The 15,095-nt window shown below is 43.4% G+C and overlaps 1 protein-coding gene across 1 annotated transcript in view; it reads left to right on the top strand.

Annotated features, from left to right (window-relative positions):
- The window catches only part of LOC128835994 (NACHT, LRR and PYD domains-containing protein 3-like), a 33,291-nt gene that overhangs the window by 5,570 nt on the left and 12,626 nt on the right, over positions 1 to 15,095 (top strand). Inside the window, exons 4-6 of the mRNA XM_054025973.1 lie at positions 3,365 to 3,505; positions 6,884 to 8,594; positions 13,589 to 13,678. Of these exons, the coding sequence (XP_053881948.1) occupies positions 3,365 to 3,505; positions 6,884 to 8,594; positions 13,589 to 13,678 (1,942 nt within the window). The remainder of the gene's footprint in view (positions 1 to 3,364; positions 3,506 to 6,883; positions 8,595 to 13,588; positions 13,679 to 15,095) is intronic.

Consider the following 15,095-nt stretch of genomic DNA (forward strand, 5'->3'; position numbering starts at 1 on the left):
TCCACTCTTTAGTTAGACCCCATGTGCTCTCCTGTTCCTCTCACCCACAGTGACAGTGGAGCTCAGCTGGGTTGATTCTGCCCGGGGTCCCTGGGATGGAACGCTCCAGGGCTGGCAGTGGGGCTCTCCCTAGAGGCCGTTGGCATTCACTGCCCTGGACAGTCCCCCAGGGTATGAGTTTAGTATCCCCCAGAGCACAATGCAGGAAGCATTTATTTGTTGTTGACTGTGAGCTCTGTTAAGAAGGCACGTCCTTGTGAAGTGACTGGGCAATCTCTCAGTTTGTATTTAAGTCTTTTAATCTCGCAATCTGATGATGATGGAAAACATAACATCCCCCGTGGTGAGCTAGAGAAAGCCAATGTGTTAGATGTGCCTCAAACCTGTTAGAATGCTGTGAGGAACATGTGATGGATGTAACCCCAGAAATCCTCAATCAGATCGACCTGAGACAGTCTGCTGCTAAGGTCATGGAGGAAACAAAGATGGGTAAAGAATCTGAAGTTGCCTTGACTCCTGGGAAGCTCTTCTTCAATATTCCCCCTCCCACCAACCCCCCCTACAAAGATACAGCAGGAACAGCTGCAGTCGGTTAATAGTACCGAGTAGGTTCCAAGACACAAGGGAAAGCCAGTGAGAGCCAGAGTGATTCAAAGCAGGCCCGCAGGATTTTCCTAGTGTGCATGTGAAATTAGATGTTCTGGAAACATACAAGTTGCTATATGGATACTGTTTTTAGATTGGATCTTAGTGGAGAAACTGAGAATGAGAAATGGGGGTGAGAGCAAGTGATCTGGGGCACTGGCAGTACAGGACCAGACTCTTCTGTGTTCTACTCCTTTGCCTGGTGCGATGGCACAAGAAGTGTAGCAGAAAGCGGAAGGGGAATCCCCAGCTAGCACAGAGGCTGCTCCTGTGTCACCATCTCGTGCAGTCCCTAGCACAGCAGGTGTGGAACGAGCACAATTCCTGCAGCTCTACTGACCCCTCGGGATCACAGCTGGCTGGTGTAATTTAGAAAAACCCTCAAGCTCAGACCATTTGAGAACTAGCCCCAGCCTCAGAATCAGGGAGCTGCAATCTCAGGGGAGGGAGAGGAGAACAGCCAGAAACTGCTATGGCTGCAGATATGATGCACAGCAAAGCATCTGCCCCTAAAGGGAGATCTCATGTCTTTTTGTTCCTGTTAGTTGTAGTTTCTAAAACTTTTTCCCGTGAGGACAGCCTTTAAACCTCAAACCCATCACGAGGGGTGAAAAGATGAAGCAGCTGTCAGCATTTCTGTAGCAGGAGGCTGAACGGACCTTAATACACCCAGTGTGCTTTAACAACAGAATTACATGGATCTGTTTGAGATGTACCTACAGGCTAATCCTTCCCATAGCCCGGAGGTCAGCTCTGCATGCTGCTGCATTTGTGCTGGGCATGGGATCCATAGAGAGGGGGAGGTGAGCTAGGGCAGAAAGCTGAGGAGTAGGAGTAAGGCCAGAGCAAGGCCAGGGTGGGATGTGGAAGGGAATGTGTTTTCCCCACCAAGTCCAATTGGACATGTCACTAACTGACCTGGGGCTGTATGGGCTGTTTATTAGAGCAATTAGGACCCTGCCTCCTCCCTCCACACCTGCATAAATGCCAGGTCCAATCTAGCCCTGTCCATGCAGGGGGAACCCTGGGACAATATGACTCCATTGGAGCTGTGCTGCCAGGGAATGGGGGAGCAGGACAGGGTGGGAGGGCACAGGCCACGTCTCAGAGAGATTTTTGCAACATCATCATCATTGGGCCTCCTTGGGCCAGCATGACACCTCTTGAATGGAGATACAGGAATTCTTTGCGGTGACAGCAGCAGCAAAGATTTTGCTGGAAGAGGGAAACTGCTAAGGGACAAATATTAACTATTGCTTACATTTGTGAAGCTCTGACCTTTTACATCATTGTAATAAATATTGAAAAAACATAATAGATAAATTAGGTGACACCGGCATTTCAATATCCAATGTTTTGTGAATTCTTGGATCAAAGAAATGCTTTGGAGAGACTAGTACAGATGCTTTTAGGCTCAGAAAACTTTTGTCAGCCTTGCTCCTGGCCAGCAATGATCAGAGAGACATTCAGTCCTTTATTCCCAGCAACCACAATCTTCATGAGCTCCCTGGCATGCATGGGAAGTGTGACCAACAGAGTACAGCAAATTGTCAATAGAAAATTGGGTTTTTGTCAAACAGGGTTTTTTCTTTTTTTGGTGAAAATTATCTGCTTTCTATGGGAAAAAAAACTTTTCATATGAAAACAGAAAAAAATTGGTTGTGAAATGCTGCTGGAGTGCTGTATGGGAGTCATAGTTCAGGTGTCTCATGACCCCTTTCTTCTGTATGGGCTAGGCTCCCTCTCTGGACTGCATCTGTGATGATGCTCCATGGTGGCTCGGCAAGAGAGAAAACCGTGGTGCATCATGGAAGATGAAGTCAAGCTAGGGATCTTGGCCCCTAGAGGAGAACGGGAGCATGGGGGAACAAACCACAATTCCCATAACACATTGCAGCAGCATTTTTTTAAATCAAAATTTTGGTTTTCAGCCGAAACTTTTTGGCTTTCAAAGGATTTTTTTGTTTTGTTTTTTCTACCAAAAACTCAACAATTTCCCAGGGGAGGGAGAAATTCTAACCAGCTCTAATATTCTCCCATGTGTGCTGCTCCTGCTCAGCAGTCTGATGTGGAGGGGAACAGGGTCAGGGCTCTATCTCCTTTCTGCTTCTCACTGCCCCTTTGGGGTGCTGGTTTTCCCCAAGGATACAGTTCCTGTGCTCCCCTAAGATCAGGTACTGCAATTATCCCTGGTTCTTGTGTGGGAATTACAAGGGTGTGCAATTCTGCCTTCTCCCTCCACACCTGCATAAACGCCAGGTCCAATCTAGCTCTGTTCTAGCAATAGCGTCAGTGACACTGTAGCTATGGGTGAGGTGGCAATTCCATGATAAAACCCTGGGTAGGATTTTCTAACTTGTGCATGTAAAACAGCAGGGCAGATTGGCCGTGACTTTGGGGTTTTTTCCACCTCCGTGTGCTGTGTGTGGATCGCTAGCCAGGATTATCTGGGTAGATCTCACTTAATCATTTCCCTGCCACTGCTGGGGCCTCAGACACTGGTGCATCTCGGTCCCTCCTATTCTCTGCCTGTGGCACATAATAGTCTTGTCTCCTGTGGGCTGTAATACTCTGTTCTCATTTTGGTTGTTGGGTTTCATGTGCAAGTACTGGGGGGTGTTGGTTACTTGTGATGAACAAGAGGTCAGACTACATGATCTTGTGGTACCCTTCTGGCCTTAAACGCTATAGTATTATTGCAATTAATCCCCCTTGTTAGTTTTTTCAAAGGAAAAGGAGAAAACAGAAAAATTTGAAGAAGAAACAAGAGGGAACAACAGACGATGGGATCTGGGACCATGTACAGAGATACACCACGCCAAGGAGCAGGGAGAAGATCATCCTTCTCTGAAAGGCTCTGGTAAAACTGAACTTAGAATATTGCCATTCACTTCTTAGTCCACTTATGCCAGAAAAATGCATCCCAAATGAGGAGAACTCAGAGACCAACAGTAAATGTAATTAAAGGACTGCACTATTGACCTATGAAGAAAGAACAAATAAACTAAAGTGTTATGGCCAAAATATTATAGTGGGAAGAATTCCACTTTGACACATGCAGGGCTGCTTCCTAGGAAGAACCCATTTGTTGTTCACTAATGGGTCAACTTACACTGTATTAGGAATTATGTCTGATGACCATTTGTAGAAATGATTCGCATGTGAATACTGCTAAATCATTTAATGCATTTTGGTTGGTCTGTGTGCTCCTACTCAGGCTAGAACATGGTTTTTTTTGTTTTTAAAATGTGCTCATATGAGGCGGGGATTCGGGGAGGGAGCCAATCGGGGGAGGAGGGGGTGGAGTCGGGGCCGGGGGGGGTGTGCGAGCACTTCCGGGCTCCAGGCTCGGGGGCATTTCCTTGTTTGTCCAGTGTCCCGACCGCACGTCGGTCGGGACGCGGGACAAACAAGGAAATATCGGGACTGTCCCAATAAAATCGGGACGTCTGGTCACCCTACCTGAAGTTATAAGTTAACAAAATCTTTATGGCTTTCCAGATCATACCATTAGTACAGGGTTCCCCATCTATTCCCCAGACTAGAAGCTGTCACGAGTACAGCAGTATCACTACCTACTCCCAGCCCCAATCTATAAACACTTACACACAGGCTTAACTTTACCAAGAGTTTGCAGGACTGGATCCTGTATCAGGAACAGAGAGATCTTAGGTCCATCTTAGGTTGCTGGGAGGTCTGTGCTTGTATGTCACAAGGGAAGGGGGGGAAGTTTCTCTCTGTCTTGTGTATGAGATCTCTGACCACGAGTGGGAGGATGGAGAGGGGCATCTAGTCAATAATAGGTTCATGCATAATGTGGAGGAAGATGTCACAGTTTGGGGCAATTGCATCTGTATCCCCCCTCCATGGTCAGCAAGAGCACCCACACTTAGACTTCTGGCTCCCAGCCATCACCTCTTTTGGGCAGAGACCTGCATCTCTCTCCCTCCTAAAAGGAGTTTTTCCAGGCTGCATAGTTCCCAGACTTTAATGTGAATTCCCTGGCAAAACTACATTGCCTAAGATGGCCTGCTGTACTTGTCTCTTCACATATAGTAAACAGCATAATTGCCCACAGTTAAGTTACCTCACAGTTCTTTCTAAGCAAGCATATTTATTCTTATGATAAAAGCATTACACAGAAAGTGTATTAAAACCAATAAAAGAGCTTACACACATGCTGTTAGAAGCACAGAAACATAGGTCTGGAAGGGACCTTGAGGAGTCATCAAGTCCAGTCCTCTGCACTAAGGCAGGACCAAGTAAACCTAGCCATAAAGAACACACCTTTGCACAATAATAGACGAACATTTGCATTCTTAATACTATGAACTCCTAAACTACTTAAACTTAATTCAATAGGAACAGTCCCCCCACTCCTTATGCATGAGGTCATCTTCTGGAAAGTGGACCAGTCCCACCAGTGTTTGAGCCAGGGGCCCAACCAGAATTTTTATAAGGAGGTTATCTGCTTAGCCACCCCACATTTGAGTAACATTGTGACCTGGCAGAGAGCAGAGGGTTCAGAGAGGAGAGCCATGCAGACCCCTGCTCACGTCAATGCCCACCTCTCTGTCCTGCCTAAGTGGTCCCTGGACCTCCATGGAAAGTTGCCCCTCTCCTGCTATTGAAATCTGCAATGGTGCCCCTGCTGGCTAGTAGAGGATTACAAGGGACAGAGTTAAGGTTGGAGGGTTTCATTCCTAAAGCAGGGCTCAGCTTTCAAAAACTTGGGAAACATTGGTCTTTGCTAATGCTTATTTCTATTATACTGCCCCCACCTCAATCTATATAATAAGATTCCGGGATTGTAATGTTGTATCTGTGTAGAAATTGCACAGAATCCAGGGACCCTGCTACAGAATGTAGGCCTAACTTGCCATAGAATGTGATGGGCCTTGACAATACATTAGGGATTCCCTGCTATTTGTCTCCTTTTCTCACCCACAGGGATTTTCTGCCATTTACAAAAGGAAGGCCCATGCAACTGTGCTATATCTATCTATCACAGTACAGCCCTGACTATAGTAACCCCCTAGTCCTGTGGCTGCAGTGCTTTGCATTCTCAGTGTGACTATACACAGCACCATAGAATAAAATCCTAACTAGACACAGCAAGCTGAAGGCAAGTATTCATCATTCCCCAAAGCATGACATTGCCATCCGCTGAGGGTGATTCAGTAACTCATGGACAATGCTCAGCCACCCCTCAGAATCAATTCTTGTGATTCTACATGGCAGCAAAGACTCTGTTCAGGTGTCATTAGGCACATAGGTAGTATCTTTCTATGCACAACCCTGATATGCCCAGGTCCTGAAATTAGATGACTTACTGTCAAGAGGAAAGTTTACCATGGTGACAACACAGCTGTCTTAGTATCTGAGAGATGTATGCATGAAACAAATCATAAACTCAATGACTACATGCCGAGATGGTGAAAGAGTAGGCTGAGATCCCACTGGGGACAGATTTAAGGGTATCTGGGGGCATGGGTTGAAAAGTTTTTCACTGTGATTTTTTTAATATTTTTGTTTATTTTTGTAACTCTACTGTTCTTTTAAGAATCATGTTGAGTAGCCAGTGAAATGTGGCAGCAATCTATAGTGTCCAATCCTATCTTCAAGTGATTGGAGTGGCAGTAGCAAGGAATGGGGGTGGAGGGTGAATCTAGAGGTGAGAAAAAACAGAAAGAGATTAAAAGAGGAGGGAAAACACAACCATGAGGCAAGAAGATAAGTATTTAAAAATAACAAAAGAAGACAAAGGGTACTGGGGGTGGAGGTGAGAATAGAGAATAGAGAAATAACACAGAAACTAATACAAAAGATCAGAAGGAACAAAAAAGGAATGAGCCAAATAATCCTTATTAGGAAAAGTACTTAAGCAAATTCTTAACTTTAAGCACATGCTCAATCTCATTTATTGTAATGGAACTTAAATCTGTGCTTAAGGGCATTGCTGAATCAGAACCAAGATGATAGAGGATCAAGGACAAAATAATTAATCTGTAAAAGACAAGAGACTTTTTAACATGTAAAATTCTAGCAAAATGTCAAGTCACATGATGGTGGGAATGCTGGGTGAAAGGGGAGGGGGAGAATGGAAAGAGTAGAATACCACCAATATTTTGTCCTGTCCAACTTTTGGATATAACCGATGAATGGCAGTTCACATAACCTTTGTTTGATCAACTGTACTCAGTACGTCTAATGCTTCATGCCATTGTCATTGAATTAGATTACCAGAAGAAATATAGAGAACAGATACAAGAAGAATACCAAATAATAGAAGACAGGAATGCTCGCCTGGGTGAATATGTAAGTCTAAACAACAGATACACAAAACTGCTTATTGTAAAGGAACATCGGCAGCGGGAGGAGAAAGAACATGAAATAATCACCAGAGGAAGGAGACATGCAGAGTTGATGGCTCAACAAACCAGTCACACTAAGATTAGTGTTTTATTTGACCCTGGTAGAAATCGGGAAATCCCAAGAACTGTTGTGCTGCAGGGAGCTGCTGGAATTGGGAAAACAATGACAGCAAGAAAGATCATGTTGGACTGGGCAGCTGGAAAACTCTATCAGAAAAAGTTTGATTATGTTTTCTATATAAATTGCAGAGAAATAAACCGTGTTAATGCGGAACAAAGTGTTGCTGATTTGCTTTTAAACAATTTTCCTGATGGAGTAAGACCAATTAAAGAAATCTTTAAGAAGCCAGAAAAACTCCTGTTTGTAATAGATGGTTTTGATGAATTGAGTTCCTTGCTAAATATTGATGAAGTTAGTCTGTGCACTGACCCATTTGAGAAGAAGCCAGTGGAAACCATCCTGTGCAGTTTACTGAGAAAGAAAGTTCTTCAAAAATCCTTCTTACTAATCACTACAAGACCAACTGCTCTGGAGAAACTAAAGCAGAATTTGAGGTTTCCATGTTATGCAGAAATAATGGGATTTTCTGGAGAAGACAGGAAAGAATATTTTCATAAATTCTTTTGTGATGAAAATAAAGCAACACAAGCCTTTAATTTTGTCAAAGAAAATGAAATGCTCTTCACCATGTGCTTTGTCCCCATTGTGTGTTGGATCATCTGCACGGTTATGAAGCAACAGATGGAAAGAGGGGAAGATCTTGCACAAACTTCAAAAACAACCACCTCGGTATATTTGCTCTTTCTGACCAATTTACTAACTGGTCATCTCACTGGCTCAATACAAAAATCTAAATCTAACCTGTGGAAGCTTTGCTCATTGGCTGCAGATGGAATTTTAAAACAGAAAATACTGTTTGAAGAAGGTGACCTGAAGGAACACAATTTATCCTTGTCTAACATTCAGTCTCTCTTTCTGATTAAAAGTATTTTTCAAAAAGATACTGAATGTGAGAGTGTCTACAGCTTCATTCACTTGACCTTCCAAGAGTTTTTTGCAGCTCTCTTCTATGTCCTAGAGGAAGATAAAGAGACAAAGAAAAAAGTGAACCACTTACTAAAAACTTATGGAACATCTAAAAACAAGTATTTGATGTTAACAGTACGTTTCTTATTTGGTCTCTTAAATAAAGAGAGACGAAATGACATAGAGAAAATGTTAAATTTTAAAACAACCCCTAAAATAAAGCGGGATTTATTGAAGTGGTTTGAAGCAGAAGCTAAAAACATCTCCTCTCTGCCCTATAAGACCCATGAGGAAGTGTGTGACCAGCTTGAGTTGTTTCACTGTTTGTATGAGAATCAGGAAGAAGAGTTTGCAAAACGCGCAATGGATAATTTCCAAGAAATTAGACTGGAACACATCAGGCTTACAACAATGGATGAAATTGCTCTTTCATTCTGTGTAAAGAACTGTTGTAGTAAGCAGTCACTTTACCTATGTAATTGTACACTTGGGATTGGAGAACAAGAAGAAGGATGGAGAGCAAAGCTACGGAAACGATTATTTCCTCTGTAAGTATCCCAGTTTAATATAAATCTGTAAATCCTTAGAGTGGCATCCGTCATGTCACCATTATAATGCCTCCCTTTCAGAGATTTATAAGATATTTGCAGATTTGTCTTGGTCTTTCCCAGTAAGATGAGGTTATGCTATCCCTCTGGGCCTGGTCGGATTGAGGTAGCTGGGTCAGAAAACTTCATGATTCCAGAGAAGGCAGGAATTGGGAAGCAAGGGTTAAGCAGAAGGACCCAGAAACAGCTGGGACCAATTAGCTTCCTGAAAAACTAGATTGGATCAGATAGAAGGATGAGGAAGCAAGTTGCTTTGAACTGGCAGCGGTTGCATAGCTACGTACCTGTCTGCATTGAGGAATATCTGTTGAAGAGAGATTTCTAAGACTGTTGTTAGTTTGCTTTGTTAAATTTAAAAAGTCTGTTTGAGAGCTCTGATCTCTCTTCCCTAAAAGGAGAAGTAACCAGAGACTCTTTGCTTGATCCTGAATGCATAGACTCTTGGACACATTTGGTGTATCCAGCAAAGGACCACTTGCCACACAATTGAGTTGTTTCACTGTTTGTATGAGTATCAGGAAGAAGAGTTTGTGAAACACACAATGGATAATTTCCAAGAAATTAGATTGGAACACATCAGGCTTACAATGGATGAAATTGCTCTTTCATTCTGTGCAAAGAACTGTTGTAGTAAGCAGTCACTTTACCTATTTAAATGTATGCTTGGGATTGGAGAACGAGAAGAAGGATGGAGAGCAAAGCTATGGAAACGGTTATTTCCTCTGTAAGTATTGCAGTTTATTTAATATAAATCCTTAGAATGGCATCTCGTCATGTCACCATTATAATCCCCCCTTTCAGAGGTTTATAAGCTATTTGCCAATTTGTCTTGGTCTTTCCCACTGAGATGAGGTTACGCTATCCCTCTGGGTAGGGTGACCAGATGTCCCAATTTTATAGGGACAGTCCCAATTTTTGGGTCTTTTTCTTATATAGGCTCCTATTACCCCCCACCCCCTGTCCCGACTTTTCACATTTGCTGTCTGGTCACCCTACCTCTGGGCCTGGTTGGGTCGAGGTAGCTGGGTCATAATACCTCATGATTGTAGGGTAGGCAGGAATAGGGAAGCAAGGGTTAATCAGAAGGACCGAGAAAAAGCTTGGGCACATTTGCTTCCTAGGAAACTTACTCGGATCAAATAGAAGAATGAGGAAGTTAGCTAGTATGGGCTGGGAGTGGCTGCATAGCTAAGTGCCTGTCTGCATTGATTAAGCTGGACAGCAGAACTGCAGCAAACATTTTAGCTTCACCAGTTTCACCAGTGCTGTATAGAGGAGAAATGTAACCTTCCTGTTCCTACTCAATATACTCCTGTTTATACATCTAATGATCCCATTAGCCCTTTCAGCCACAGATTGCACTGGGAGATCATGGTCAGTTGGTTCTCCATCATAACTCCAAGTCCTTTTCAGAGTCGCTGCTTTTCAAAATATAGTCCCATATTATAGGTATGGCCCATATTCTTTGCTCCTTGCATCTGACCCTATCAAAGGGCATGTTGTTTGTATGGACCAGTTTACCTAGAGATCCAGAGAGCTCTATATAAGTGACCTGTCTTTTCCTACAACCTAGTCACAGTAGCAAATGAGTTAGACCTGCCCAGCCCCTTGAGCAGCTGAACAGCAAAAGAAAAAGGTATAAAGACAAGAACCTGGGTCTGTAGAGCCTGGGACAGCTGATATTCCTACAGTGCCACCAGCAGGCCATGCAGAGGCACAGCCAGGGAGCTCTATGGAGAATAGGTGCTGCAGGAAGTACTGCCCAAGAGACTCAGAGTGAGGTACCCTGTGGCACTCTGGTTGGCCAAGCGCCCTATTTAACCCCAGGGGTTGCCCCAAGAAGTTGGCTGGGGAGCTAAAATGCCAGACTTTGCTTGATCTCTTGGTCTCTGACTCCAGCCTGACTCTGATCCTGACCTTTGCCTATGGAACCTGGTTCTTGCAATTCCTCCAATTCCTGCCTGGCAACTACCATCCCTAGTGAGCAGATCTCAGCCCAGCTGTGACTGCTAGGCCAGACCACCTACGTCCCAGTCCCTCACAGCAGGATTAGCAAGAAAGAATTCAGAAGACCCACAAATGGAAGCTGATTGTAGCTCAGCTCCTGCTGCTCCTGGAATCTGTGCTGTCACTCAGCTAGCTGCCCTCCGAAAGCTACAATCCAAGCCATGCTGTTTCCTGCACTGCCCAGTTACTGGCCATGTCACAGGTGTTCCCCAGCCATTAGTCAACATCTTAGAATACAGCACCACCTTGCTGCTGATGGAGGCAGTGCTACTGCATTCTCCCTCCTGGAGAGGCGAGAGATCGCTCTGTGTATGGGCTCTGCTGAGCAGTATCCTTAGTTTTTTCTCTTATGGGTAGTAATGTGTGCAGCACCCAACTGCCTCATATTTCCTACCCAATCCCCTTCCCTCAGTTCAGTTATGGGACAATGTGAAAGGGGCATTATTTGGGATAATCTCCATCTGTATAGATCCAGCTCCTGAGTTAGGGGCAGGTGCTGGCAGCAATGAGCAATTCACAGGCTCCTGTCACTACAAAGCAAACCTCTAAGTTCTTTCCAGTGCTGCTCTCAGATCTGAGGATCCAAAGATCCACCAAATAGCGTACTAATTTACCCCAGCTGCTAATGGACCCAAGAGGCCAAAACTGCACACAGGGATCAGTGTAGTATAAGGGAAACTGTGTCTCACCCACTGGGTCCTGGTAACTAGATCTGGAAGAAAACTTTTTTTTTCCCCCGATGAAAAATGCTCTGTTTGTAAAACTGAAATTTTCCATGAGGATTTTAATTTTGCCACACACACAAAAAAAGTGATTTTATTTTGAGGAAATAGAAAGTGGCTGCCTGCCTGGAAGGCTCTTATCAGTTTCATTTTCTGTTAGTGAAACTGACAAAAGTTTCCCAGAGGGCTGTCTTGGCAGCATACAGGATTGTTCTGCCACCCCCTAGCTCTGGGGGAGAAAAAGGCAGAGGACCCACAGTGCATCCCCACCTCTCACCTACCTCTAGGAGATAGACAGGTGGAGTGCCTGTGGTTTTGATGTTTTATCCTGATTTGAAGCAAAAAATTGTCTTGTGAACTGAAATTTTTCATGGAAAGGTCTACCCTTTTTTTTCATCCAGTGCTACTGGTAACAGCTGTGTGTGTGGAAAGGGATTGTAAAATCTCTGTGCCACTAGAGATGAGTCCCCTTGACTCCAAATTAAAGGATCAGGTCCATTAGCCTGAAAGCATCATTATTCCCACACCATCGGGGCAGAAGGCAGACTTCAAACAATGCCAGTCCTCCCTATGCTGTGCTTGTTTTCCAGGTCTTTTATATTCAGCTGTAATAATGCCACTTCAGCCTTTATTGAACTACAGAATGTACCTCTAGGTCAGTCTCTTGTCTCTTGCCCTGGAGTAGACAAAGAGGCCTGTCTGGGTAGCCTCTTATGAACATTCTTAAAAGATGTCCCAAGTATGTCCATCTCTTCTTCCATATTGTATTGTTGTAGGTAGTTGTGCCCATTCTAGGCCCTGTTCACTACTTATTCGGTCCACCTCTTTTACTTTGAGTAGTCTATGCAGACACCAGCAATGAACTCTGTTTAATTTGCATTGAATGGACTTCCATATTGTTGGATTCCAGTTTTGATAATTTTGCTAATCACATTGACTTCCATATTGTAGTTAGTGTTTGAAATACAGCACTCGTTTCACCTATTCTGGGCTTTACATGAAACATAATCACCAATATCATGAATGAGGCTACCCAGATAAGTTAATGTATTCAGTTTTTCAAGGCTTTATCTCTCAAATTGATAAAATTATTGGTACATAAATTAATTTTGGAAACTTCTGTCTTTAATTGATTCATAATAAGAAATCTTGCTTGGTAGAATTTGCAAAACCTCTTTCACTGCATATCTTCAACTCATTTATTTATAAGAAAAATGTCATCTGCAAAGTCTAGGTCTCCAAGCTCCCCATGTATCCACACAAGGCCTGTTTCCATACTGACAGTCGGTCAAAGTCAATAGCAACTCCGAACAAGATGAGACACAAGATACAAGTTTGCCTGACACCAGCATTAACATTAAACCAGTCTGCTGACTCTTGGTTTATCCTTATTGCACACAGAGCATTCTGACAAAAACTTATAATAGTTTGAATGATTTTCTCTGCCTTCATGATTCCCTAGCTACACTGCCAAATGCCTTTTGGAAACCTACAAAATTCAAGACTACTGGCAGCTGCCATTTATTACTTTGTTCTACGGCCTATAACTAAAGGCATAAAATTGAAGTGGATTATTTAAACTATATTAAATCCCTGTGTGGATGCTGTTATGCAGAATTAAAGTGGCCTTAGTTAGATTTAGTTTAATTCACTTCCAAAGGCCATTTTAATTCTGTATAACAGTGTCCACACAGGGATTTAATGTGGCTTAATTTATCCACTTCAAATTCACACTTTTAGTTAATTCTGATTTTAAGATGACAGCACAGAAAACTTTCCCTGGGACTGAAAGCAGTGTAATCTTGTGCCTGTTGTTACAGTCACTCAAATCTTCTTTTTAAGGGAGTTTGATTAAGAACCCCCTTTTCTGTTTTTCTGGGATATATTCCTTCTCCCATGCTAAACTGAAAAGGTGAAACAGGATTTTCACTGAAAGCAGCAGCTCACCCATAACCCTCTTTTATATGGCCCAACCACTACATTGGGACAAATGCTGCACAGGGGTAGTGTGGTTACATGGCTGTTAGGAATGAATAGCTAACATGACATCAGAACAATGAACTTCAGATGCTTTTCTTTGTTTTCTTTTTAAAGAGGATAATAAATGTCTGCTGTGGAATAAACCTTACCCCACCATCTTCAGGAAAGGAGATGGGAAATCTGTCTTTCAGAAATGATATTTAAAACTTCCATTCTCTCTTCTAGGCACCCACATATAAAAGATCCGAGAACTTCAACTGCATACTCATTGTTGCAAGGACTGAAGGATCCTAATTGTAAACTGAAGGCAATATTGTAAGCAAACTCCTCTCTTACAGCCCTTTTGTTACTGCTACTATGCCAGGAGTTCGGCAGCAATGCATTTCTGCCCATTGTCTGGTATTACTCTGTATTCCATTTGAAATGGATCTTTGAACTGGAAATCATAGTAAACATCTAAAGAATAAAACTGCATTTTACATGAAAAACTAAACTAAATTAATCAGGTGGCAAACCTTCTTTTCTGCCCCCAGTCAGTATGTAGGCCAGGTGCTGGGCTGATGCACAAGGTGGTGGAATCCTCCTCACCCAGGGTATGGAGTGGCTGTGGATTTTCTTCATGGAGCCAAATCCAGCCTAACACTAACGGTGAGAGAGAGACCCACCCTCTGCACAGCATCTCCACACACCCAGCCTACCCCTGCACAGAGGAATAAAGGGTTGCTCTGTGGCCATTGGGAAAGGTGCTAGATTTGCCCCTAAATCAACAAATGGCCTCTGTTCTCTTCCTTAAATTGTCTCCTGGGAACAGTGGGGTGATTGTTGAATGCACAGAGACATGGGTCACTAGGGTAAATGACCTTCATTTCCTGCTGAGAGCTTTTATGCTTCTCACTTATGGCCCCCTGGTGGCCTATCTGAACTATGGCTCTGTGCAGCTACTAATAATGCTACAGTTCTCACTTAGGGCTTTTCTGTGCTGAGAGTTAAGGTGCAGCGAGCAGGGAAGTGTGCACCAACTGGCTGTGTGGGGCCTCCTGCTGCACACTAAAATTTCATAGCACACTTTGACCCTTCCTCTCAAGAGCATCATGTCAGTTATTTTAAACCATCTTTCTAGTGTGATACCTGTTTTATCCTTTATTGAATCATAGAATGTCAGGGTTGGAAGGGACCTCAGGAGGTCATCTAGACCAATCCCTAGACAGAGTTTTGCCCCAGATCCCTAAATGGCCCCCCTCAAGGATTAAATTCACAACCCTGGGTTTAGCAGGCCAATGCTCAAACCACTGAGCTATCCCTCCCAAGTTAATCACACTTGCTCTGTTTTTGCTTCTCATTTCATCCCCACCTCTGTCTGTTCTGTCCCTCTCTCAGCACCTGTCTAGCTGTGTGTACTTCTCAGCCACCTGACCCCCATCCACCCCACTCCCCTGAACATGCTCCCCAGCTTCAAGGAAACAGCGATCTGGGTGAAGACCAGGCACTATAAGTGAGCATAACAAACAGATCGTGAGGAGGAGAATCGAAAGGGGAGGGGGAGGGAGAGAAAGGACAAGGAGAAATTACAGTCACAATTATCTTAATCAATCTTGTCTATATTTTTCATGTTTCTGAAGATAAGGTATTTTGTAGGAAGGGTGTATTGTTTTCTAGGCAAAAAAAACTGTAAATCATCAAGATTATTCATTTATGTATCTGGTGTGAGAATGCTGCTACAGCCTGATCCTGT

The sequence above is a fragment of the Malaclemys terrapin genome, chromosome 4 (genome assembly GCF_027887155.1).
Source record: "Malaclemys terrapin pileata isolate rMalTer1 chromosome 4, rMalTer1.hap1, whole genome shotgun sequence".
Classification (NCBI taxonomy): Eukaryota; Metazoa; Chordata; order Testudines; family Emydidae; genus Malaclemys; species Malaclemys terrapin.